Genomic DNA, 27,107 nt, shown 5'->3' with positions numbered 1-27,107 from the left:
TACCATTAAGTCTTACTATGAGTTGCTTTCCCAAAATGCAGAACCTCGCATTTGTCTAAATTAAACTCCATCTGCCACTTCTCTGCTCAGTGGCCCATCTGATCAAGATCCTGTTGTAATCTGAGGTAACCTTCTTCTCTGGCGACCCTAAAGATTGGAAGGTTGCAAAGGTAACAAGAAAGAAAATGGGAAACTATAGCTGTAGTAGCCTTACATCAGCAGTTAGGAAGACAAAATAGCATCTGTTATAATGGATGCGAAAACTGAACACTTTAAAAATAATAATCTGATTTGGCAAACTAAACGTGCATTTGAAGGGAAAATCATGTCTGACAAACCTGTTTGTTTTATTTCAGAATGTTACTGGTAAAGTAGCTAAGGGCGAGTCAGTGGAAGTATTGTTTATATTTTTATAAGACTTTTAATAAAGTTCCACACAGGAGACTAACAAACAAAATTAGAGCTCATGAGATAGGGATAATATAATGATATGGTTTGACGATAGATTAACAGGGAGTAAACAGAGTAGGAATAAATAGATCATTCTCAAGTTGGCAGGCTGTGACTAGTGAGGTACCCAAGTATCAGTACTGCTCACAGTCTATACCAATGATTTGGATATAGAGATCAAATGTAATATTTCCAAATTTACAAATGAGACAAAACCATATAGAGATGTATATCATGAGGCTAATGCAAAGAGGAGTAAATAGACAGCCTGAGTAAGTGGGCAAGAACCATGGCATATGGAATATAATATGGGTGGAGTGGCAAACTGCCCTTTGAGGAGACTGGGCCTGTATTCTCTACAGTTCAGTAGAATGAAAGGAAATTTAATGAAACTTCCAAAATTCTGAAACTGTTTGATAGGATAAATACAGAAATAATGCTCCCTCTAGCTGGACGGACATTGAGAATCAGGGGACAGAGTCTGCGAATAAGGGACAAAACATTTAGGACTGAACAGAGGTGGAATTTCTTCATTCAGAGGATAGTAAACCATTGGAAATTTCTACACCAAAGATACAGGGAAGCTCAGTCATTGAGTATGTTCAAGATTGAGATTGATGGGTTTCTCAACAATAATAAGATCAAGTGATTAGCACTGCTGCCTCACAGTGACAGGAACCCAGGTTCAACTCCAACCTTAGGTGACTGTCTGTGTGGAGTTTGTACATTCTCCTTGTGATTCTTTGGCTTTCCTCTGGGTGCTTCAGGTTCCTCCCACAGTCCAGAGATGTGCAGGTTAGGTGGTTTGGCTATGTTGCATTGTCCTATAATGTCCAGAGATGTACAGACTAGGTGGATTAGCCATGGTAAATTGGGGTTACAAGGATAGGCTGGGATGCTCTTAGAGGTTCTGCACAGAACTGATGGGTGACATGGCCTCTATCTATGATCCGATGATACTGGGATAGTACAGGAAACTGGCACTGATGTTGGTGATCAGCTATCATCTGGAATGACAGATGCAGGCTTGAGTATTTGAATGGCTTACTTTTGCTCCTATGTTCCTATGGTAGAAACCATTTCTCTTTATTTATTTCATCAAAACCCTGCATAATAACATACAATTCTCCTAAATCTTTCTGCTCCAAGGATATCAATGCCATCTTCTCCAGTCTCTCCATAAAACTGAACTCTCTCATCTCTCTCACAATTTTCGGCTGTCCTTCAATCTGATGATGACACCTACTCAGGTTCTCAAGGTTCTGCTATGGGCCTTCAAGTGATTGACCAGGTTTATTGTTGACATGCAGATCCTTAGGCATATGGGGCAGAATGTCTCACAAGATAGTGGGATGTGAATGTAGGGTTTTCATCCCTTGCTTTCCTTCGCTGTCACCATTCTGCCTCATCATTAAGATATTGGAACTTGATGGACAAACTGTTGCCATGCTGAACAACTCCTTGTTGGAAATGTCAATGCCATTGTCAAAGCATTCATCGGCCATTTGAGAGTTGAGAAAACAGGAGATGGTTAGCAGAGACAGTGTCCAGCTATTGCAACACAAACTCCAGTCCACCAAAGTTTTCAGAAGTTATGCCTGACTGCTTGTGGAACTGATATGTCTATGAATGTTGTCTTCATGGACTTCCAGAAAGCATTTGATAAAGTCCCACATAAGAGAATATTAAGTCAGGTAAAATCCCACGAGATTGATGGCCAATTACTGATATGATTGAGAAATTAGTTGCGTGATCATTTGCAGAAAGTAAGGATATTAGTTAGGTACTCAAATTGGCAGGAAATGACTACTGGTGTCCCACAAGGATCTGTGTCAGGGCCTCAATCATTCACAATAGTTATTAGGCCACACTGTAGTCAATGTCAATTATAGCATAAAAATACAAAAGAATATTGATAGATTAAGTGAATGTCAGAACCTGAGGCAGGTATATGGATTTAGGACATGGATCAGCCATGATCTCAGTAAATGATAGCACAGGCTCCATGGGCCTACTCCCCTTCCTATGTTCCTTGATGGTCCTCCTACTGAATTTGGAAGGAGGGGTATTGCTGCAAGCATTTCTTTCGCACTCTGTGCATCACTGAAACAAAGTCTATTTCTCACTGCAGTAAAGGACTGTGGTGATGTCAACTATGATATCTGCATACTTACAGAAGTTTTTGCTGTCAAAGACTAAATACCAAAGTTTGTAGAAAGCTGAGCTAGCACAGTTGAACCTTTGTTGGATTTACTTGTCAACGATGGTCTTTATATATAACTGGCTGCTGATATATACGAAGTGCTCAACATTCCAAAGTCTCCTCTTCAACATTTTTGGCTGATTAGATATAGGTTGGTATATGAGTTTTGTTTTGGCAACCTTCAAGGACAGGCTGAGTTCCTTGTATGCAGAATTGAAGAGATTAAGAGTGGTTTCAAATCTGGTCCATACAGGCAGCAGCCATCCCATATTCAAGGTCATGTTCGTCTACGGTAGTCAGTTTTGTTTTGGCATGGAGACAACTTGAGGCAAACAGCTTTCCATCTAGACAGTACTGAATGCAAACGCCAGAGGGCAGTTGATTTTCATGTGGTGAGTAGCCACTGTCAGATAGATCAGTGCTGTGGGCAGCCTTGCTTGACATCAATTCAAATATAAAAGATTCTGCTTCAGATCTCCCACTCAGGATAGCTGCAGTTCTCTCCTCATGATTGCAATCAATTTTCCTGAATATTCAAATCTTTCAATCACAATCTACAGTCCCTCAATTTGCTTAGTGAAGTGATTTGGTCTGCACAATGACGACATGTAGAATTCCTGAGGAATGCCATTCTATCGACCTCCTCAGAACCCTCTCTAAAGGCTGAACATCCTTCCCAAAATGTAAATACCAGAATGGATATAAAACTAGCTGGGAACACATCCATGGTGCTATTTCCATAAATCTCTTCTGTACCCTTTGAAAATCTCCATAGGTAGTGCGCAGGACTATACACAATGCTGCAATAAGGGCCTGACTAGAACAACTTCCTGACTTTGTACTATTCTCTGTCTCTATTTATAAAACCCAGGATTCCACATCCTTTACAAACACTTTTGTGAACCTCTCTTTCCACCTTCACAGATTTGCGCATATGCAACACCCGATGTCCCTCTTTTTGCATCTCTTTTAAAATTCTATCATTAAGCATAGAGTCGTAAGCATGTAATATTTCTCCCCATTCTTCCTACCAAAATATATGATTTCACATTTTTCAGACTGAACATCATTTGCATTGTATCGATTCATTCCACCAGGTCTGTCTTTTGTTTCATGATACTTGTATCTATTATTGCCTTCCTTACCATCCACAACATTTCCAAGTTTCATGTACTCTGCAGATTTTGAAATTCCGCTCTGTACCACTGCCCACAAGCAGAGATCATTACTTCAAAAATGGCAATGGTCTTAATACTGAAACCTGGGCAGCTACTGTTTCCAACTCCATCCAGTCCAAAAAACATCTGTTTACCACAACTTTGTTTCTGTCTGCTGCTTGCTTCTTTCATTCATAAATGTGAAAATCTGAAAATTCTTTAGAATGCTTGATTAGAATTTTAAAAGCAAACAGATCTTTTCTCAACGTTAATAGTTTTTCATCTTTAATGTGTTTCATGAGATCCTAATTTCAAAATATTAATCAATGAAAATGCAATTCAGATTTTCATACCAAACAATCAAGATAACACCAGTACTGAGATGAGAGATTTATCAAGAAAGATTTTTCAAGTGCAGTCTTTTCTCAAGAAAAGTGAAGCCCAAAGGGCAAGCCAATAGAGGTTACTAAGTTGATGACGGGGTTTGATGGAGTAGATGTATGAAAGGTGTGTCCACTTGTGGGGACACAACCTAATGTAGTTGCAAATGTAAGATAGCCACTGCTAATCCAATAAAGAATTTAGATGAAACATTTTTACCTAAAGAGTGGTTAGAATACAGAACTTATTTCCACATGGAGTAATTGAGAATGCATTGTTGCATTTCAAGGCAACCAGGACAAACGTATAGAATGAAAAGGAATAGAAGGATTTGCTGATAGGGTGAGATATCGGAAAGGCCCATGCAGAGCAAAAACATTAACGCAGACCAGATAGACCAACTGGACTGATTCTATCATGCAAGTTCTGTGAAATACTTTAGGGCTCGGATTGCTCTCAATTTACAGCAACATTTCTCCATTTGCTTCCATTACAAAGTAAAAGAGATGCGGGAAGATTTATAATTGTCTTTAAATCAGGGATTGAAGTTGTTGATTTTCCTTTGATACAAGAACCAAGTGGCAACAGAAGCTTACAGACTAATTAAATCTCCTTGGTTATGCATGCCAACGCTGCATTCAGATTCCTGATTACATTATTTACTTGATCAAATAAGTCTTTTCATTATCCACTGAAGACCTATTTAATCTGTGATTTTTCCAACCTCATTTCCAAAATTTGCTTTTATCTGCATTGCCAACTGCAGCCTGCGTAGTTCCAGGTGTTAAAGCTGATCCATGACAGACACGGCAGAGTCACACAAATGCTAATAACTGTAAATTATCAAAGGAGAAATTAGCAAGTAAGAAAGTGCTGCATTTGAACTAAACATATACTGGGGAATCAAGGATCTTGTGTTACAGTGGCAGTGTCCCTATCTCTGAACCAGAAGGCCGGGGTTTCATTCCCACCAGAAATTAATCAAGGGCTGCCTTTTTATTAAAAGTGATTCATGAGAAAAGTATTGGCCAAGATTTTCTGCTGGTCGGTATACAAGTATAAGAGTTGTACATGAATCCCCCACTGGAATGAGTTCCAACATAATTGCCTGCTGGGCAGTTCCTCTAAGTGTGGAACACACTGAAAGTCTTCAATAAGATCATAGGCTTTGGAGGGTGCTGATGGAATTAAGTAAAATAGTCACTCAGAAAAAATTAGACTTGCAAACACAAAGTCTAACTCCAGAGCAACAATTTAACAAACTCCACAGATACCTCACACACCCCCAACTACACAGTCCCAGACACCTTAAAAAACCCATCCTCAAAAGACTTTGATATGTCACATCCTTCTTCTACATTCCTGGGATTTACACCCACGGTCCTCCCACTCTTTGCCAGACCAGACCAGCCTGACTCTCATGCCCTACACACTCACTGGATCTGAACCCTCCACAGCCCCATCACAAACATAAAGACACACATGTGCACACACACTTGTATTCATGGATTTTTCCCACCCACTCCAACCTCCCCTAACCACTGTATTACTTATCTTGCCAGCTGGCAAACTCTACCTATTTCCATTTGGTATCTTACCCACCTGACACCTAACCCCTGCCCATCTGACACCCTACTCAACTGGGATCCTCTCCCTTATTCATCTGCATCCTACTTATGTGGCAGCCTCCTGCCTTCTTATCTGGCATCCTACCCAGCTGACACCCTACATATCAGGCACAGTGGCACTCTAACCCCTCTCTAGATGCCACCCAAGCTATTCCCAGCTGACACTCCACTCACCTGGCAACATATTTACCTGGCATCTTATTCCCATTTACCCTACTGGCAATCCTACCCTCCCATGACCCTAACATCACACTTCTACTATGCACTTATAGACTGGAAACAGCTGTCAAAGTGGATGCTAGAAAATTTCAGAAAATGGCAGTGGACTGCCCTGCAAAGGGGGCATTGTTTTGCCTTCCTCTAACGGTTCAGCACTTCAAGAGAATTGTCAGAATGTAAGTACAGCTCCACATCTCTGAGAGAGGCCTGAACAGAATTTGCTCTCAGATACTGCAGAATTTGAATTCAATGAAAATCTGGGATTAAGAGTCTAATGATGACCATGAAACAGTGTTGTTCTAGGTAAGACTGTCACCCTTACCTGGTGTGGCCTACATGTGACTCCAGACTCACAACAATGTGGTTGACTCTTAACTACTCTCTCGATAATTAGGGATGAGCGTTGAATGCTGGCCCAGCCAGTCAAGCCCACATCCTATGATTTTTTTAAAATTCAGAAGCTTCTCCTTTCATTAAAAATAAGGCTCAAATGGCAATCTGTGTAAGATTGCCACTTCTCTGATAATCTGACTCATTTTGATCTTCAAATAAACAGAATCTATTGCAAAGCAATCTGAAACAATCTGTTAGTTTTTATTTTAAAAGTCTTCATCAGTCTAACAATATCCTAGGGGTTGCCACTGACCAGAATCTGAACTGGGCAGCAGTATAAATACCATAGCTACAAGAGCAATAGCTGCAAATTCTGTGGCAAGTAACTCGTGCTGTGATTCCTCAAAGTCTGTCCACCATCTACAAGGCACAAGTCAAGAGTGTGGTGGAATACTACCTACTTCACTGGATCAAGTTCAAGTAGGTGTACAGCCAGCTGGATTAGCACTCCATCCACCATCTTAAAATTCACTCCCTTCTCCACTAATGCACTGTGACAGCAGTCAGTAACTTACTCAAGACACACTGCAGCACCATAGCAAGACACTTTCAGAAGCACCTTCCAAATCAATCACCTCCGCCACTCAGAAGGACAAGGGCAGAATTCACATGGGAACACCATCATTTGCAAGATCCGCTATGAACTGCAAACTGTAGATATAGGGCCAGGACAGATAAGGTGAACATGAACTCCTCTCTGCTAGAAGGCAGGAACCTTTGCAACATACAACATGTCACTCTATAACATTACTATCAGGTACAGTATGTCAATAAACATTATTTAACAGCAATCTAGAAGTTTCATGTCAGCTAATGTAAAGACCAAACCAAAAAGCCCACATTAGTTTAAGCAATAGGGAGAGATTTGACCTATAGGGAGAGGCTGAATAGGCTGGGGCTATTTTGCTGGGGCATCGGAGGCTGAGGGGTGACCTCATAGAGATTTATAAAATCATGAAGCACATGGACAGGATAAATAGACAAGGTCTTTTCCCTGGGGTGGGGGACTCCAGAACGAGAGGGCAGAGGTTTAGAGTGAGAGGGGAAAAATATAAAAGAGACCCAAGGGGCAACGTTTTCATGCATAGAGTGGTGCGTATTTGGAATGAACTGGAATGAAGTGGTGAAGGCTTGAACAATTACAACATTTAAAAGGATCTGGACAGATATATGAATGGGAAGGATTTAGAGTGATATGGACGAAATGCTGGCAAATGGGACCAGATTAATTTAGGATATCTGGTCAGCATGGATGAGTTGAACCAAAGGGTCTGTTTCTTTGCTGTACATCTCCATGACTCTAGAACAAGGTAGCAACAGTGGAAACACTAGTCTAAAGGCAGGCAGTGTTTTTCTGAGAAGAATGTGAAGCACGATGAGGCATAATTGAAAACCACAAGATTAAAGTCCTCAGAAGATTTCCCCAAATACAATGGGGAAGATTTCCCCATGTCTTACCTAAACATACAGTAAGCCCCCATCAACTTAGCAGTCTCAACCCACATTAGAATAAACACCATCCATTCCTGACTTGGAACAATATCACTGTGCCTCACTGGATGGAAATATTTGAACTTCCTTGCTAACAGTGGGCAATCCTACATCACAAGGACTATTTTAAAAAGCAGCTCACTTACCAACTTACTGAGGGCAACTGGAGAAGAAAAGTAAATGCTGACCTTATCAGTAACATTTACATCCCAAAAACAAGCTCCATTTTTTTAAAGAATTCTCAATGGAAACCATTGAGAATTATTAACTTTCAAAGTTAAGGTTTGAAAGAGCTACAGAGAATCAACAGCACAGAAACAAAGAAGCCAGTTGGCTTATTTGGGTATGTCAGGTCTTGTACTCCACACAAACGTATTTCCAAATCTATTTTATCTCACCACTATGAGCATATCCTTCTATTATCTTCTCAATTGTTGATCTAACCTTCCTTTAAATGCATTTATTCCATTCACCAGAACTATTCTCAGAAATAGTGAATTTTACATCTTCACTCCTGTCTGGGTGAAGACTCTGACAATATCTATGGAAGCAGCCAGCGACACAAACATTTAGGACATCTGTAACCATAACAGACAAAGCAATAAGACTGCGTTGCCACGGGGTCATAGAAATGTACAGCACAGAAACAGACCCTTCAGTCCAACTCATCCATACCGACCAGATACCCTAACCTAATCTAGTTCCATTTGCCAGCACTTGGCCCATGTCCCTCTAAACCTTTCATATTCATATACACATTCAAATGCTTTTACATGTTGTAATTGTACCAGCCTCCACCACTTCCTCTGGCAACTCATTCCACACATACACCACTCCCTATAGCTCAAAACCTCCAACCCTGGCAACATCCTTGTAAATCTTTTCTGAACCCTTTCAAATTTCACAACATCCTTCTGATAAGAAGGAGATCAGAACTGCATGCAATATTCCAAAAGTGGCCAAACCAATGGCCTGTACACCCACAACATGACCTCCCAACTCCTGTACTCAATGTTCTGACCAATAAAAGAAAGCATACCAAACACCTTCTTCACTATCCTATCTACCTGCGACTCTACTTTCAAGAAACTATGAACCTGCACTCCAAGGTCTCTTTATTCAGCAACATTCTCCAGGACCTTACCATTAAGTGTATAGATCCTGTTCTGATTTGCTTTTCCAAAACGCAGCACCTCACATTTATCTAAATTAAACTCCATCTGCCACTTTTCAGCCATTGGTCCATTTAATCAAGATTCTGTTGTACTCTGAAGTAACTTTCTTTGCTGGCCACTAAACCTCCAATTTGGTGTCATCTGCAAACTTACTAAATATACCTCCTCTGTTCACATCCAAATTATTTATATAAATGACAAAAAGCAGTGGACCCAGCACCAATCCTTGTGGCACACCACTGGTCACTGGTCACTGGTCACAGGCCTCCAGTCTGAAAAGCAAACTTCCAGCAGCACCCTCTGTCTTCTACCTTTGAGCCAATTCTGTATCCAAATGGGTAGTTCTCCCTGTATTCCATGAGATCTACCCTTGCTAACCAGTCTCCCATGGGGAACCTTGTCGAACGCCTTACTGAAGTCCATATACATCACGGTTACCGCTCTGCCCTCATCAATCCTCTTTGTTACTTCTTCAAAAAATTCAGTCAAGTTCACAAGACATGATTTCCCACGCACAAAGCCATGTTGACTATCCCTAATCAATCCTTGCCTTTCCAAATACATGTAAATCCTGTCCCTCCAACAACTTGCCCACCTTGTCAGGCTCACCGATCTATACAGTAGTCCCCCTGAACCCGTAGGGGGTACATTCCAGAACTTACCGAGGAAGCTCAAAACTGAGGATAGGAGCAAACCCACGATTTCAATTGGAAAGGTACCTTTCCGGAAACCTCCTGGCCCCTGGTGCTGGAACGTTCCCTTTTATATGTTCCGGTCATGGGAAACCACGGGTAAGTGAAACCGCGGTAACCAGACCTGCAGATACGGGGGTCACCCTGTATTTCCCTGGCATTTCCTTACCACCTTTCTTAAACAGTGGCACCACATTAGCCAACCTCCAGTCTTCCGGCACCTCACCTTTGACTGTCGATGATACAAGTATCTCAACAAGGGGCCCAGCAATCACTGCCCTAGTTTCCCACAGAGTTCTAGGGTACACCTGATCAGGTCCTGGGGAGTTATCCACTTTTATGCATTTCAAGACATCCAGCATTTCCTCCTCTGTAAAAAGAACATTTTTCAAGATGTCACCATCTATTTCCCCACACTCTATATCTCCCATGTTCTTCTCACAGTAAACACTGAAGCAAAATACTCATTTAGCATCTCCCCCATCTCCCGCGACTCCACACAGAAGCTGCCTTACTGAGCTTTGAGCCTATTCTCTTTCTAGTTACCCTTTTGTCCTTAATGTATTTGTAAAAACCCTTTGGATTCTCTTCAACCCTATTTTCCAAAGCTATCTCATGCCCCCTTTTTGCCTTCCTGATTTCTCTCTTAAATATACGCATACTGCCTTCATACTCTCAGGATTAACTCGATCTCTCCTGTCCATACCTGACATATGCTTCCTTCTTTTTCTTAACTAAACCCTCACTTTCTCTCAGCACCCAGCTTTCCCTGTATCTACCAGCCTTTCCTTTCACCCTAAAAGGAATATACTGTCTGGACTCTCGTTATCTCGTTTCTGAAGGCTTCCCATTTTCCAGCCCTCTCTTTACCTGTGAACATCTGCCCCCAATCAGCTTTTAAAAGTTCTTGCCTAATACCGTCAAAGTTGGCCTTTCTCCAATTTAGAACTTCAACTTTTAGAACTGTCTGTCCTTTTCCATCACTATTTTAAAACTAATAGAGTTATGGTCGCTGGCCTCAAAGTGCTGCCCCACCATCACCTCAGTCACCTGCCCTGCCTTATTTCCCAAGAGTAGGTCAAGTTTTGCACCTTCTCTAGTAGATACATCCACATACGGAATCAGAAAATTGTCTTGTACACACTTAATAAATTCCTCTCCATCTTAACACTATGGCAGTCCCAGTCTATGTATGGAAAGTTAAAATCCCCTACCATAACCACCCTATTATTCTTAATCTCCTGACAAATTTGTTTCTCAATTTCCCTCTGACTATTGGGGAGGGTCTATAATGCAATCCCAGTAAGGTGATCATTCCTTTCTTATTTCTCAGTTCCACCAAATAACTTCCCTGGATGTATTCCCTGGAATATTCTCCCTCAGTACAGCAGTAATGCTATCCCTTATGAAAAACACCACGCCCCCTCCTCTCTTGCCCCACCTTCTATCCATCCTGTAGCATTTTTATCCTAGAACATGAAGCTGCCAGTTCATTACTGAGCCATGTTTCTGTAATTGCTATGATAGCCCAGTCCCATGTTCCTAACCAAGCTCGGAGTTCACCTGCCTTCCCTATTCGGCCTGTTGCATTGAAGTAAATGCAGTTTAATTTATCAGTCCTACCTTGTACTCTGCTCTGTCCCTGCCTGCTCTGACTGTTTGACTCGCTCCTTTTCCCAACTGTACCAGTCTCAGATGGCATCCCTGCACTTCACTCATCTAGTGGAAATTGTACTGAAGTTGATCTTGAAAGGAATTAAGGGCTACAGGGAGAGTGCAGATAAGTGGAATTGAAACGCCCATCAACCATGATTAAATGGCAAAGTGGACTCGATGGGCCAAATGGCCTTGCTTCCACTTGTACGTCTTACGGTCTTATGGACTTGACTAAGAATTCTTCCCTTAAATGCTGAGACATGGCCATTTGGTTGAAGCACATTCAATGTGTTTGCCAAGTAAGCTGCTAACACTTGATATAGATGCGGTGTTGGTTTAACAGTGTTCCATACAGCAACATGTTTATTTCCTTGACTGTTCATTGCTGCTAAACATGACAGGCCACCTGGCCTTGTGCCTGCACTAACAGGCAAGATAAGAAAGAAGCACTATGAATTAGGTGACAATACTCAAAAAGAGATGACAGTGAGCATTCAAGTAGTTGCAAAGTGAGTGCGAAAACATCAAGCAAAGAATCCCAATATATACCATGTTCCAATTCATGAAATGGGTGCCTTTCCAGATATGCAAAGTGTTTGGCAGTGCAACAGTAGATAGTGGTTTGCCAAGACACACTTTCCTCATTCCTGAAGAAGGGCTTATGCCCTAAACGTCGATTCGCCTGTTCCTTGGATGCTGCCTGACCTGCTGTGCTTTTCCAGCAACACATTTTTCAGCTCTGATCTCCAGCATCTGCAGTCCTCACTTTCTCCTCAGTGGCTTGCCAAGTGTCATGTACCTCAGTGATAGTAGCCTCATCTCCGTCTTGGATGGTTGTTGGTTAAATACCACTCAAGAGACTTGATCACAAAATCTAGACTTGACCCTCCAGTGCAGTACAGAGAGAGGACCGCACTGTTAGAAATGCCAGATTTCAGATGAAGGTCTTTGTTAACATTAAAGATCCCATGGTACTATGCTATAGAAAGTAAGGTGAATTCTTCCTATTAAATCAATGCCCATTTGTGGAGTAAAAATAAAACAGCACAGTTTAAAAAGAACCCTAATTCTTTACTTAGTAACAACTGCACTGGTAAAAGTTTGGCAAGAAAATATGTTATTGTTTCTTTCTGAAAGTGGAAATACTCAGTGCTCAGTATAGAGAAGCTAGTAATAAGATAATCAATAAAATCACATCGACTGACACATTGATATTGATCTTATGTTACTATGTAAACTGTTATCTGTTACTAACTGCAATGTTGTGCACATTTTACAGAGGATGGCATTCTGAACATTTCAAAGTTAGTGACATACATATGATTCACTTCATTTCTCACTCACTGTTTTTAGACTAAACTGAGCCAGGTCTTGGAAAGCTTGATGAAATTTTACACAAACTTCTACAAGCTGGTTTTGTTGACCTGTTCAAAACTTCTTTTGCATCAATATGCCGTCTGCACAATGAGAATTTTTTCTTGGAAGTACAGTTGCTCACCAAACACAGAGGATTTTGCTGGGAGATATACTTAATGGAAACAGCTATTGGTATTACTAATTACAAAGGCCAAAGCTACAGGTGTCCTGCATGGGAGAGATCCTCAGCTCAGCACATCTCCTGCTGCAATCTTCATCCACAGCTCAGGACTTGACTGTTCCAAGGCTCTCATTTTGGTCCTCAGCAAATGAGCACTCATTGAAATATCCAAGAGTCTTAACATGTACCATGTTGTGTCAGGGTTATACTTCAGCTTCCTGGACCCCAAACTCTGTAAATGCCACTTTCAGACTTGTTGTCACTTTGTCCTCCCTTAGGGTATTCTTCAAAACTTAGGCCCTAAACCAAAGTTTTGGTCACTTGTCTAAATATGTATTTCTGTGGTTTGGCATTAAATGTTGTTTGATTACTCTCCAGGGCTGAACCTGTGACATTTGCAATGTTAAAGGTGCTATAAAAATACATTTTCTGAACTGCCTTATTTACTGTTTAGGAGTGTGAACACCATAACTGCAAGCCTCCTTTAGTTGCTATTGGCAATATTAATATCTACATAAGGCAGTGGAGACTTTGAGCAGCTTTAAGGAGCTGATACCTTTACAATAACGTCAGGACAAACTCATCTAAAATGCTTCTATTTGTGGGAAGGTGTGGTTGGATCCAGCCATAACATAAAAGGTCCTTTAAAAAGTCAGTGATATACTGAACCAAATGAATGAAACGGTGCATAAAGTATATTTTAAACCTTCCTTTTACAACTGGTGCTTTGGTAAAGGCAAATAGCTATTGGGTTAAACTAGGATTAGAGCAAGTGGTAAACACTGTAATAATCTTGAGATCTGCTTCCCAACCATTTGAAATATAAAATTTGAAATATTTTATTAACCTTTAGCCCTGGGGTTTCAAAAAATTTGTCTCTCTTCCCAAACTGTACAAACATTCAAAACATTCCATTTTAGTTTTTTGAAATTGATGGTGATTAAGGCTTGAGAATAACAACAGAAAAAACAATTGTAAGAAATTTCAGAACGTATGCAGACACTTAATTATCATGTCAAACTCAACGTGAAGCTCCAATAATAAAAGAAAATGTTTAAAATGCTCAGGAAATCAAGCAGCATCTAATGAGAGAAAAAAACAAGCCATGTTTCAAGTGGGTGACCTTTTTTCCCCAGAGATGTTGCTGAGTACTTGCAGTATTTACTGTTTTTAATTGAGATTTCCAGAATCTGCAGCTTTGTTCATTTGTTTGGAATATCAATCCTTGGCTCAGTGCCCATAAATGTATTTTGATACTCAAACAAGCAACAAGAGTAATTCGAATTCCATACTAATTCATGACCACAGATCATTTGCGTAAAGATCAAACTATAAATTATTTGTCTAAGACATTAATTAAATTCCAGGATAATCGCTTCATCAAATCTCAGTCACACCTGTCCACTGAAAACCTTCATAATCTATCTACTCTCTGTTAAAAACACTCTCACCCTACCCCTTAAAACGTTTGCTGCAAACTTTCTTTCCTTAAATTTAGTTCTCCATAAAATTAGAATGTTTTATAAAGAGAAACTGCAGTTTAAAATTTCTGGAATACCAACACAATTTAGGCGAGTATGATGTTTGTAAAGAATAACAAGAGTGCCAAATGTCTAAATTACATTGGGATATCTAGTGAGCCAAATAAACATCTCCACCTAAAAGCCTCAAAGCTAATTCAGAAGGCCAATGCTAAAACAAGTCACATAAGAAAGAACAGGCCCTAGGCTAATTGGAGTTCAACACACAAACAATCTTGACTTAATTGGTTTGAGATTTCATAGCACATTGTTTTAAAAAGAGAGTTGGTAAGAAATATTTACTTCATTTGGCTTAATTACTATGTTTTCATGCTGTTTCTCTCTCTTTCAGTACATGCCAGGTTTCCACTAGTTACCTCGAATTACGTAATTGTCTAGTGCCTCTTGCATTCTCTGTAATGCTTCTGCACGGTTACCTCCATACGTAACTAACTGAAAAAGAAGAGCAATCAAAGTAAGCAGTAAGTATGTGCGCTTTGATATTTTTGATAAGGAACAAAAGTGGAAGTTTTGGGACCAGAAGATATCAAAATATTAGTTATTCAATTTATATTCTGCATATTTGCAAACTTCCTATTTATTTGCTTCTTATTCTATTTAAGAACTTTGAAACAAAGGAATGTATTGACAATGAGTGCAGTGTTTTACAATTTTTATCTTTATTTTTATAATGGCTTTACATTGCATCCATATAGACCTAGTTCAGAGCAATGACAAGTCTCTCATTGCCCTTTGATGATTAGTTGCCAGTTAAGAAAGATGTAGACCTCTGACCCTGAAAAACAGGAAGTACCATGTCAATTGCTGCTAGCCTATCAGAGGCCAGCAGCTCTCCAGCCAATACTAGGAGTACTCTCAGTACTGCAGCAAGACCAAGCGGGAACATGCAGCCTGGATCTGACCCTTCGGACAAGTCAGAGTCTCCCCAAGGGTCAAGTTGGTAAGGGGAGGCCAGAAAGAGTGGAAGGAAAGGGCAGGAAAGAAGGGGGATCTTGGTGTTGGGAGGTGGTGGAGAGCAGCATATGAATAAATAGAGTTATCCATGTGACCCCTCAAACATGCTCCTCTCTTTAAGAAGATTGTGACAGACATGGTTATAATATCAACTCCCATAATCCCATCTACCCCCAATAACCTTTCATTCCCTTGATGATCAATAATCCATCCCCTCTTTAAAATATTCAAAGGCTCTGCTTCATTGTCTTTTGAGGAAAACAGTTCCCAAACACAAGATCCTTGGAGGGAAAAAAAAATTTTCCTCATCTCTCTCTTAAATGGGAACTCCCTTTCTTAAACCAGTGATCCTGAAATTCCCAAAAGAGAAACCATCTTCTCCACATCCATCCTGTCAAGATATCTCAGGATCTTTTATGTTTCAATCTTGCCACTTCTTATTCTTCTAAACTCGAGAGGATACAAGTCTAACCTGATCACGCTTTCCTCAAAAGGCACCCCCACCATTCAAGGGATTATTCTCATAAACCTGATCTGAACTGCTTCGTAAGCATTTACATCCTTCCTTAAACAGGGAGAACATTACAGTTATCCAAATGTTGGCTTGTACAAGCGAAGCAGTACTTCCCTACTTTGATCTTCAAATTACCTCTCAACAAATGATAACATTCTATTAACTTGTCGAATTGCTTGCTGTATCTGCACAATACCCTTTTGCTATTCATTTGGAAGGACATCCTCATTTCCCTATATCTCAGAGTTCTCACCATTTAGAAAATGTCTTTTTGTTCTTATTCTTCCTGCCTAAATGAATAATTTGATGTTTCTCCCATTTATACTCCATCTGTCGGAACTTTGTGCACCGATTTAATCTATTAATATTCCACTATACTCTCAGGTCTTAAAGAACAAAGAAAATTTACAGCCCAGGAACAGGCCCTTCAAGCCTGAGCCGATCAAAATGTACTGTCTAAAACTGTCGGTCAATTCCTAAGCATCTGTATCCCTCTGCTCCCCACCTACTCATGCAGCTGTCCAGACGCATCTTAAATGAATCTACCATGCCCGCCTCTATCACCTCTGCTGGCAACACGTTCCAAATGCCCACCACCCTCTGTGTGAAGTACTTACCACGTGTATCCCCCTTAAACTTTCCACCTCTCACCTTGAAAGCATGACCTCATTATTGAATCCTTCACCCTGGGAAAAAGCTTGTCTCTATCCACCCTGTCTATACCCTTCATGATGTTGTAAACCTCAATCAGGTCCCTCCTCAATCTCCTTTTTTCTACTGAAAATAAACCTAACCAGCTCAACCTCTCTTCATAGCTAGCACCTTCCATACCAGTCTTCTTTAGAAATTCCTTTTCTACCCAACTTCATGTCATCAGCAAATTTAACAACCATGCTTTAAATGTCTTTATTCTAGTCATGAAAAATATTGCAAAAATTGAGGTCCCAACACTGGTCCCTGAGGCTTCCTGTTGACTAACCAATCTTCTATCCATGCCAATATATTATGCCCTATACTATGAACCTTCAGTTTCCACAATAATCTTTGGTATGGCACTTGTTCAAATTTCCTTCATCCATAGCATATTACTTCCTGATTGAACTCCACTAACTTGACTAAACATGTCTGCCATTTCAAAATCTACATTAACCCCACCTGACGAACTTGCTTTTTTCTAACTGCCCTGCTAGGACCATAAGTAGAAAGGGCAGGGACTTAATCAAAGCAAGCTTATGACCCACACTTACTGGGAATTCTTCATTCATGGGAAATATTTGCAATTCCCAATCCCTACTCACAAATGGGGTTCAACAATTTACCCACAGCTGGTGGTGTAGGATAGACACATGCTGATCCATTCAGTGCAGCATGGGTGCAGTCCCGAACATCTAAGGGCATCACAGACTTGTCATTGCTCAATCTCGTGCGGACTGCTTCAAAAGTAGTTCCTAACATTTTCTCTATGGGTGCTGTTAAGCTAAAAGGCCCACAGTTTTCTGTTATCTATCGCCCTCACTTTTCAGTTACTGTCACCTTCTTCCAATATAAAGGAACTTTCACCAAATCAAGGAACATCTAAAAAATTAGAACCAACATATTAACTATCTCACTATTTACTTCTTTTAAGGCTCTTGAATGAAGTCCACCAAGACCGGGGGACTGGTCAGCCTGCAGTTCCAACAATCTGCTCAGTGCCAATTCCCACGTGATAGCAGTTTCCTGATCCTCTTTCCCTTCCATTTCCTGACTTAAGGGATGCTATTTGTTACTTGTGAAAAATTTGCAATCAATTCATCTGGCATCTCCTCATTTTGCATTATTAATTCCCCAGACTCTCATTCTATTGGACCAATGCTCACTGTGTTAACTTTTCAAAATATTTATAGAAACTCTTATTATCGGTTTTTATATTTCTAGCTGGCCTTCTCTCATATTCTAATTCTTCCATACTTATTCATATTTTAGTTTTTAGTTTTGTGATTTTAGTTTTATAGTGGGGCAACTGTGATTGGATCAGGATATGGTTCACTGGGCTCAGGATGGGTCGGCGAGGGCCACTGTGCTCAGGATGGGTCGGCGAGGGCCACTGTGCTTGGGTCAGGAAGGGCCTCACTGGGCTAAGACTGGAGATGACTGGGCTGCTCTATTCGTGCTGGGAGTTGGTGGTGAGCAGCACCAGGGCTGTAGTTCCAGCACCAAACAATCACAAATGCCTTGTACAAGACATACAATAATTCCTTAATGAAAGTCATATATTAGAAACAAGTAAAAATGTACTAACTTTTGATATCATTGGATCATAATAAATAGTGATGTCACTTCCTTCTTGAATGCCGCTGTCAATTCGGACCTGGTAAAGACAAAACAACTTCAAATTGATTGAAGCACTTGCTCAAACATTTACCACGGTCTCATAACATCTTCACACCAATTAGAAAAATGTATGTTGCAATATTAATAAACGCAATGCAAAGTATTACCAGCATTCCATTAATGGAAGCTTTCAGTCTGGTGAACGTTGAAGTATTTTCATTCACTCAGCATACATTACATATCTTCAATATTCCCATATTATTTTCACTCTAACAGTACAACAGTTATTCATGTAATTCCCCCAGAGAAACGACTGTTTACACAGCTTTCCTCCATCACCTACTAGCCATCTACCCTCAGTTCTATGAAACAGTCTTGTCATATTATATGACATGCTTTGTGTACTTCTAAGCAACGTACTGAACACCAGAAACTAAGGGGCCACAATACTGGATAAATAAGTTAAAATGACGTGAAACTGATGTATGTGTGTTCTAACCTAGCTCCAGTCACAGGAGTTTGGTTTATCAAAAAGAAAGATAATACACTGTAAATTCTGGTTTCTTATCAGTTTGAGTTCATTAAAATTATACTGGGATTATCTCTACAAAATCTTTTTTAAAATGAGCTGTTCCTGGGCGTAAGTATTTATTAAATTGCTCACGTTATGATACAATGTTCAAAGTATTTTAAAATGAATCAAAATATTCAAGACAGATAAAAATCATCCCAGGAATCTCAAGAACAAAAAGTAAGTCTAAGCTGTTGGAACAGCAGGGTTCCAAGAAACAACACTGTGACAAAATAAACCCGAAAGAAACTTGCACAGATCTTCACCTGGGAAAGAAACCTCCATAATAAATAGCAGCAGCACATCTGTCTGCAATGAGGCACACACAAGATGGTCACTGCAATGCCTGCTCACATTTTTAATATTTTAATTTAGGGGATTGTCCAGGGAGATTTAAATGTAGATTTTTCAGGTCTGCTGCAGTCAGAGCCTGCTACAAAGATGTCTTTATTTTCAACGCAGCAAGCTGTACAAGTGACTCGTGTTAGTTTAGAATACACATACACCAGTTTCAGGTCATTTTAACTTACTTATCCAGTATTGTGGCCCCTCAGTTTCAGTTTCTGATGTTCAGTGTGTTGATTAGGAATACACAAAGCATGGTGAACATGAAAAGCCCTTTAGTCCATTCAGTTTTCCCCACTTGATTAAGCTATCCACGTTTTTCAATCAGAGTAAAGCTTTCTCTATCCTGTCCCAACAAACACTTTCAGTGCAAGTATTGGATGGGTGAAATACAGAATAAGTATCCCTTTATACTGTCCCATCAAATACTCCCACCGTAAATATCACAGGGGTTAGACACAAAGTAAAACTCCAACTATATTCTCCCATCAAGGATTCCCAAGGTGGTATAGCATGGGGTTTGATACAGAGTTAAAATTCTTCTTCAATGTCCCATCAAAGCTCCCAGGGCAGGTACAATCTAGAATATAGCTATTTCTGCACTGTTCATGTGATCAAACATCACTGGAGAGAGCATGTTCCATTAAAATAATTTGCTGAGAGTTTGACTGTGGTAACACCTCACAAAATTGTTTCATTTTCCAAATTTCTGTGGGTGTGAGCAAACAGCAGGCTCCCCTGAAATTATGTTTGACTCATGAAATGAGGAAAATGATATATGTAATGAAAATTCAGTATCTATCAAAGGCAAAGAGCAAGTTTTCCACAATTCTTCTCAATCTAAATACTAATTAAGTAAAATTCAGTGAAGTGATCGAGCCACATTCAAAATAACAGCATCATTGCTACATCAGTTCCAAAAGATTCATGTTGGTGGTGGTGGTGGGTGGTGGGGTAGGGAATGGATGGGTTCAAACAGAGAAGTTTCAGATGCCAATTAGAATGCACGCTAGTCCCTCATCAGTCCTATTTGCAAAGTGTGAGATGGAGTTTTTTTTTTAAGGATCCCTACAGTGCAAAATCAGACCCTTCAGCCCAACAAGTCCACACGAACCCTCCAAACAATAACCCACCCAGACCCATTCCCACAGCCTACTGCTCTGAATGTTACCCCTGACTAATGCACCTAACCTACACATCCCTGAACACTATGGGCAATTTAGCACAGCCAATTTACCTGACCTGCACATCTTTGGATTGTGGGAAGAAACCGGAGCACCCGGAGGAAACCCACGCAGTCTCGGGGAGAATGTGCAAACTCCACATAGACAGTTGCCCTAGGCTGGAATCAAACCCGAGTCCCTTGTGTTGTGAGACAGCAGTGCTAACCACTGAGTTAATGTCCTGATGTGGATGCTGCCCATCTGTGACAACACTTGCCCCGGCCCTCTACAATGCTGCAAATTCACTCTTGGTGAGACTTATTATTAAGCCAGGTAACTGCAATGCTTAATCACCTCTTTGAACATGTTCTTCCCAGGTGTTATTCATAGTTTATTTAAAAGATGTGATATAAAGTTAAGCACTTTAATTACAACTTGATTAATAAGTTGTTGGATTCATGCTGGGGAATTTTTAAACCCAAAGAGTTCTGACATTAATCGACATTGATGTGACTCGTGGTATGACAAAGGATTCTTAGCTTTAATAGTATTTACCAGTACTTCTTCAATCGCTCACAAAGAACAGAATCTGCACAGTGCAGATAAAGGCCATTTGGCCCATTGGGTCTGCAGAGACCCTCTAAAGAGCATTCCAGCCAGAACCCCATTCCCAGACTATCCTCGTAACCCCACCTTTACCATAGCTAATCCACCTGACCTGCATGTTTGGACTGTGGGATGAAACCAGAGTACTGGTGAAAACCGACACAGACATGAGAAAAATGTGAAAATTCCAAAGATAAGTCGCCTGAGGTTAGAATCAAACCTGCATCCCTAGCACTGTGATGCAACAGTGATAATCATATCTGCAGCTAAAAAAATTGAAACTCCAGAAGTGCTTCACATTAAGGCTTGAACCTAAATGGAATGTAATTCAAATGCAGTCTACCAATTTCCTGGGCAGTGTTTAAACGTAAGCAGAGTTTGAACCAATTTTTGCTTGGATTGTCAGTTTGAATAAATTTTCCAAATATGATCGCAGCTCTCTCTGGCTCAGAATTTTAACTTCCACATCAATTCAAATTTGCAAAAAGCAAAAACTGAAATTGTTGGAAATGTTTAACAGATTAAATTTAAGAGAATCTATCAGTTAATATTGATGGATTCTCTTCTATTTAATCTGTTAAACATTTCTGCAAAGTCAATTAACATGACCTATTTAACCAATATTCATGTCTGGTTTGCTGACTCCTTCCTGTATATTTACTTAAGCATTCAGACCAACCAGTTGATAATTATTACTCCACTCAAGCCTCCTAATCTAACTAATAGAATAAAAGCATATTCGTTTTATCCTTAAATAAAACCAAAATACTAGAAATAAAACAAATCTGAAGGGGAGTTATACTGGAACAAAATGTTCACTCTTGTTTCTCCACAGATGCTGCCAAACCTGCTAAATTCCTTCAACATTTTCTGTGTTTGATTCTTATCTCCCTTACACTTAAATGTTTTTATGCTAATAATCTCAACAATTCTCTGGGAAGAAAAAAAACAAATTTCTCCTAAATTCTCAGTTTGAACTGTTATAGTATACATTAGAATTTATACAGTCACATTTTGGGTAAGTTTATTTACTTTGTATGGGCTGTTCTTAATAAATTCAATCTTAGAAAGAAACAAAGCACTGTCAACCCTATCAATATCATTTTCTTAAACAAGGAATTGGATACAAATTTGTTTATGTTACTGTAATTACTTTCTGTAATGTATAGATAATCTAGTCAACCCATCCAGTTTAGGGACCAGTACCACTGGTGAACTCCAATTGCTTTCACTAGATTAAATGAAATGTACTGAATCTTGATTACCACTTAGAGTCATAGAGATGTACAGCACGGAAACAGACCCTTTGGTCCAACTTGTACATGCCGACCAGATATCCCAACCCAATCTAGTCTCACCCGTCAGCACCCGGCCTATATCCCTCCAAATGTTTCCTATTCATATACCCATCCAGATGCATTTTAAATGTTGCAATTGTACCAGCTTCCACCACTTCCTCTGGCAGCTCATTCCATACACATACCACCCTCTGCTTGAAAAAGTTGCCCCTTAAGTCTCTTTTATATCTTTCCCCTCTCACCCTAAACCTATGCTCTCTAGTTCTGGACTCCCCCACCCCAGGGAAAAGATCTTGTCTTATTATCCTGTCCATGCCCCTCATGGTTTAATGAGCCTCTATGAGGTCCCTCCTCAGCCTCAGACGCTGCAGGAAAAACAACCCCAGCCTATTTAACCTCTCCCTATAGCTCATATCCTCCAACCTTGGCAACATCCTTGTAAGTCTTGAGCTTGTATTTTTTTTCTGGGTTCAACCAATGAGCATGATGTTTTATCAGCATTGATTTTCCCACATTCATAACATTTCTGGCTAACATGATAAATCCTGGTATATCTGTGCATTGAACTTCCTAAGTAATCTGAAAAGATCTTCCCATTCTCATTTCTCCAAATACAAAAATATAGTGTTTAACTATCCCAGTACTTCAGTATTGGCTAGTCAAATTGTAGGAAGTTTGCTTTGTGAACTGTCTATCTCTCTTTCCAGTTAGTTCATTCCTAGTCTGTCATCCTCAATATGCTTACAATGTGCTATAATAGCTCCTTCTTATCTCCATCCTCACCTCTAATTTTGCTTCAACACATGACAAAATCATTTTTTCTGTCTGCATCTAGAAGCACCTAGTGGATAAGTGAGTTTACTAACTTTGTTATCTACATTGTATGGAACACTGAATCTCACTTCCAAAGGTCCAACATGCCGGATTGACCACAAACAGTTTGTCTTCTGTTTGAAGCATTCTTGTTGTAGCATGTCAGTCTGCCCATTATTTAATCTATTAGGAGAAAGCGAGGACTGCAGATGCTGGAGATCAGAGCTTAGAAATGTGTTGCTGGAAAAGTGCAGTAGGTCAGGCAGCATCAAAGGAACAGGAGAATCAACGTTCGGGCATAAGCCCTTCTTCATGAAGCCCTGAAGAAGGGCTTATGCCCGAAGCATCGATTCTCCTGTTCCTTTGATGCTGCCTGACCTGCTGCACTTTTCCAGCAACACATTTTTAAGCATTATTTAATCTATGCCTGTGAGGGTTTTTAAACTCTGCTGTGTCTCTGTCTCTCTCGCTCCCTGGAAAAAGGACTCATATCCAACATTGAAGATTCATCTGTCTGCCTTCAAAACATCATCTTTCTCAATTTTAATGAATCACTTATCTCGAGAATGTAGATCAATTCAAATAGACTAAACACAGTAGATTTATTTGGAAAAATCTCTGGTAGCAAACAAGAACAAATCTAATCCTTTGTCCCAAGCCTCATTAAGATACCCCTTAATCATTGTTTTGAGAGTCTGTTAGTATCTTCCTAAAGCTCCCTGCGTTGGTGGATGAAAAGTAGTCAACGTAAAATGTTTTATATCCAAATTGCTCATGCCCTGACCAAATGTTGACATTAAATTAAACCTTAGCTGTAATCGTTCTTCAAGGAAAAGCTTCAAAAAATCAATTTGTCATATCCCCAACTGAAAGAAAGTAAGAACATAAGAACTAGGAGCAGGGGTAGGCCATCTGGCCCTTCAAGCCTGCTCCGCCACTCAATAAGATCATGGTGAATCTTTTCGTGGACTCAGATCCACGTATGCACACACTTGCCGTATCCCTTAATTCCTTTATTTGTTCAAAAAACAATCTATCTTAGCATTAAAAATGTTTTCTGAAGTAGCGTCAACTACTTCACTGAGCCAGGAATTCCATAGATTTTCAACCCTCTGGATGAAGAAGTTCCTTCTCAATTCAGTCCGAAATCTGCTTCCCCTAATTTTGAGGCTATGCCCTCTTGTCCTAGTTCCACCTACCAGCGGAAACATCCTCTCTACTTCTATCTTATCTATTCCCTTCATAATTTTATACATTTCTATAAGATCCCCACTCATTCTTCTGAATTCCAATGAATATAACCCTAATCTATTCAATCTCTCCTCATAAGCCAAACCCCTCAACTCCGGAATCAACCTAGTGAACCTCCTCTGCACCCTCTCCAGTGCCAGTACATCCTTTCTCAAGTAAGGAGACCAAAACTGCACACAGTACTCCAGGTATGGCCTCACCAGCATCCTGTACATCTGCAGCATAACCTATCTGCTTTTAAACTCAATCCCTTTAGCATTGAAGGACAAAATTCCATTTGCCTTCCTAATTACTTGCTGTACCTGCAGACCAACCTTCTGTGATTCATGCACAAGGACACCCAAGTCCCTCTGCATAGCAGCATGCTGCATCTTTTTACCATTCAAGTAATAATCCTTTTTCGTGTTACTCTAACCAAAACAGATGACTTCATATTTATTAACATTGTATTCCATCTGCCAGACCTTTGCCCACTCACTGAATGTATCTTTTTTCCTCTGCAAAGTTTCACAGTCCTCTGCACACTTTGCTCTGCCACTCATCTTAGTGTCACTTGCAAACTTTGACACCATACGCATGGTCCCCAACTCCAAATCATCTATATAAATTGTAAATAATTGTGGTCCCAACATCGATCCCTGAGCACACCGCTAGTCACTCATTGCCAGTCAGAATAGCACTAATTTATTCCCACTCTTTGCTTCCTGTTAGTCAACCACTCCTCTATCCATGTTAATACTTTACTCCTAATGCCATGCATCCTTATCTTATGCAGCAGCCTGTTATGCGACACCTTGTCGAAGGCCTTTTGGAAATCTAAGTACACCACATCAACTGGGTCCCCATTGTCCACCTTGCTTATAATGTCTTCATAAATTCCAAAAGATTTGTCAAGCATCACCTGCCCTTCATGAATCCATGCTGCATCAGCACAAAGGGACAATTTCTTTCGAGATGCCTTGCTATTTCTTCCTTGATAATAGACTCAAGCATCTTCTGCACTACAGAGGTTAAGCTAACTGGTCTATAATTCCCCATCATTTGTCTACCTCCCTTTTTAAACAGCGGCATCACATTTACTGTTTTCCAGTCTGCTGGGACTGCCACAGAGTCCAGTGAATTTTGGAAAATTACCACCAGTGCACTTGCTATTTCTCTCGCCATCTCTTTTAGTACTCTGGGATGCATTCCATCAGGGCCAGGAGACCTATCAATAATTAGCTCCATAAGCTTGCCCAACACTAAATCTTCCGTAATAATGATTGTTTCCAGGTCCACATCTACCTTTGTCAATTACTGGCATGTTATTGGTGTCCTCCACTGTGAAGACTAACACAAAATACCTGTTCAATACCTCGACGATTTCATCATATCGCATAACAAAATTCCTCTTCTTATCTTCTAAAGAGCCAACATTTACTTTAGCCACTCTTTCGTTTTATATATTTATAGAAACTTTTGCTATCTGTCTTTATATTCTGTCCTAGTTTTTTTTTCTCATGTTCTATCTTACTTTTCTTTGTAACTCTTTTTGTGGCTTTCTGTTGACCTTTAAAGTTTTCCCAATCTCCCAGCTTAATGCTCTATTTGGCCACTTTGTATGGCTTCTCTTTCAATTTGATAGCCTCCCTTATTTCCTTAGACACCCATGATAGATATGGGGTAATCCTTTCTTTTCACTGGAATTTACATTTGCTTAGCACTTTGAAAAGTTGCTTTGAAAGTCTTCCACAGCTCATCAACTGTCCCACCATAAAATATTTGTTTCCAGTTTACTTTCACCAAGCCCTGCATCATTCTATTGTGGGCCCCCTTGTTCAAGCACAAGACTCTGGGTATTGAGTTTTATCTTCACACTCTCCAGCTGTATTCTAAATTCAACCATTCTATGATCAATCTTTCCAAGAGGGTCCCTAACTATGAGGTCATTAATTATTCCTGTCTCATTACACAGGACCACGTCTAGGGTAGCTTGCTCCCTCGTCACTTCCATTACATACTGTTCAAGAAAACTATCACGGATATACACAACAAAATCCTCCTCAAGGCTACCCTGACCAAGCTGGTTCGACCAATATACATGAAGATAAATATCCCCCATGATAATTGCTGTACCGTTTTTACAGGCATTAGTTATTTCTTTGTTTATTGCCCGCCCCAATATAATGTTATTATTTGGTGGCCTTTAGACTACGCCTATCAGTGACTTTTTCCTCTTAGAATTTCTAATTTCCACCCAAATGGATTCAACCTCACACGTTTCCACCTGTTGAAATCACTGTGCTTTAAACATTGATATTCAATATAGTTTTCCCAGACTCCATGATTGAAACTTTATTGTAAAGCCTTTGCATTGTGGACAAACAACATGGATTCGTGGCTCCTTTCTTACACCTCACTTACTGATATTTTTAATTTTATTTGTCACTGTGTTCTGCAATAGTTGCTATCACACAGCAGATATGAAAAACCTGATTTAAAAATGAAAATGTTACAAGTGACTCCTTGGCTTACGTTAATACCTCCTGCTAAATTCTAAAATTTAAAAAATACCCTTACTAATATTTAAATTTTGTGGCAGAAGCAGAATTGCTGGAGAAACTCAGGAGGTCCAGCAGCATCTGTGAAGTGAAAGCAGAATTAACAATTCAAGCCCAGCGACCCTTTATCAGAACTTTCAGGTTCTCCAGCAATTTTTGTTTTTGTTTCACACTGCCAGCATCCACAGTTCTTTGTTTTTTTTTCAATGTTTAAAT

The 27,107-nt window shown here is 40.0% G+C and overlaps 1 protein-coding gene across 1 annotated transcript in view; it reads right to left on the bottom strand.

Moving 5' to 3' along the window:
• pcca (propionyl-CoA carboxylase subunit alpha) overlaps positions 1-27,107 on the bottom strand; it is a 372,170-nt gene that overhangs the window by 169,066 nt on the left and 175,997 nt on the right. The window contains exons 15-16 of the mRNA XM_072578057.1: positions 18,273-18,341; positions 14,880-14,955 (exon numbers count right to left, since the gene is read on the bottom strand). Of these exons, the coding sequence (XP_072434158.1) occupies positions 14,880-14,955; positions 18,273-18,341 (145 nt within the window). The remainder of the gene's footprint in view (positions 1-14,879; positions 14,956-18,272; positions 18,342-27,107) is intronic.

The sequence above is a fragment of the Chiloscyllium punctatum genome, chromosome 9 (genome assembly GCF_047496795.1).
Source record: "Chiloscyllium punctatum isolate Juve2018m chromosome 9, sChiPun1.3, whole genome shotgun sequence".
Lineage (NCBI taxonomy): Eukaryota > Metazoa > Chordata > Chondrichthyes > Orectolobiformes > Hemiscylliidae > Chiloscyllium > Chiloscyllium punctatum.
Note: the sequence above shows the minus strand (reverse complement) of the source record. Positions and strands in the feature narration are given on the sequence as shown.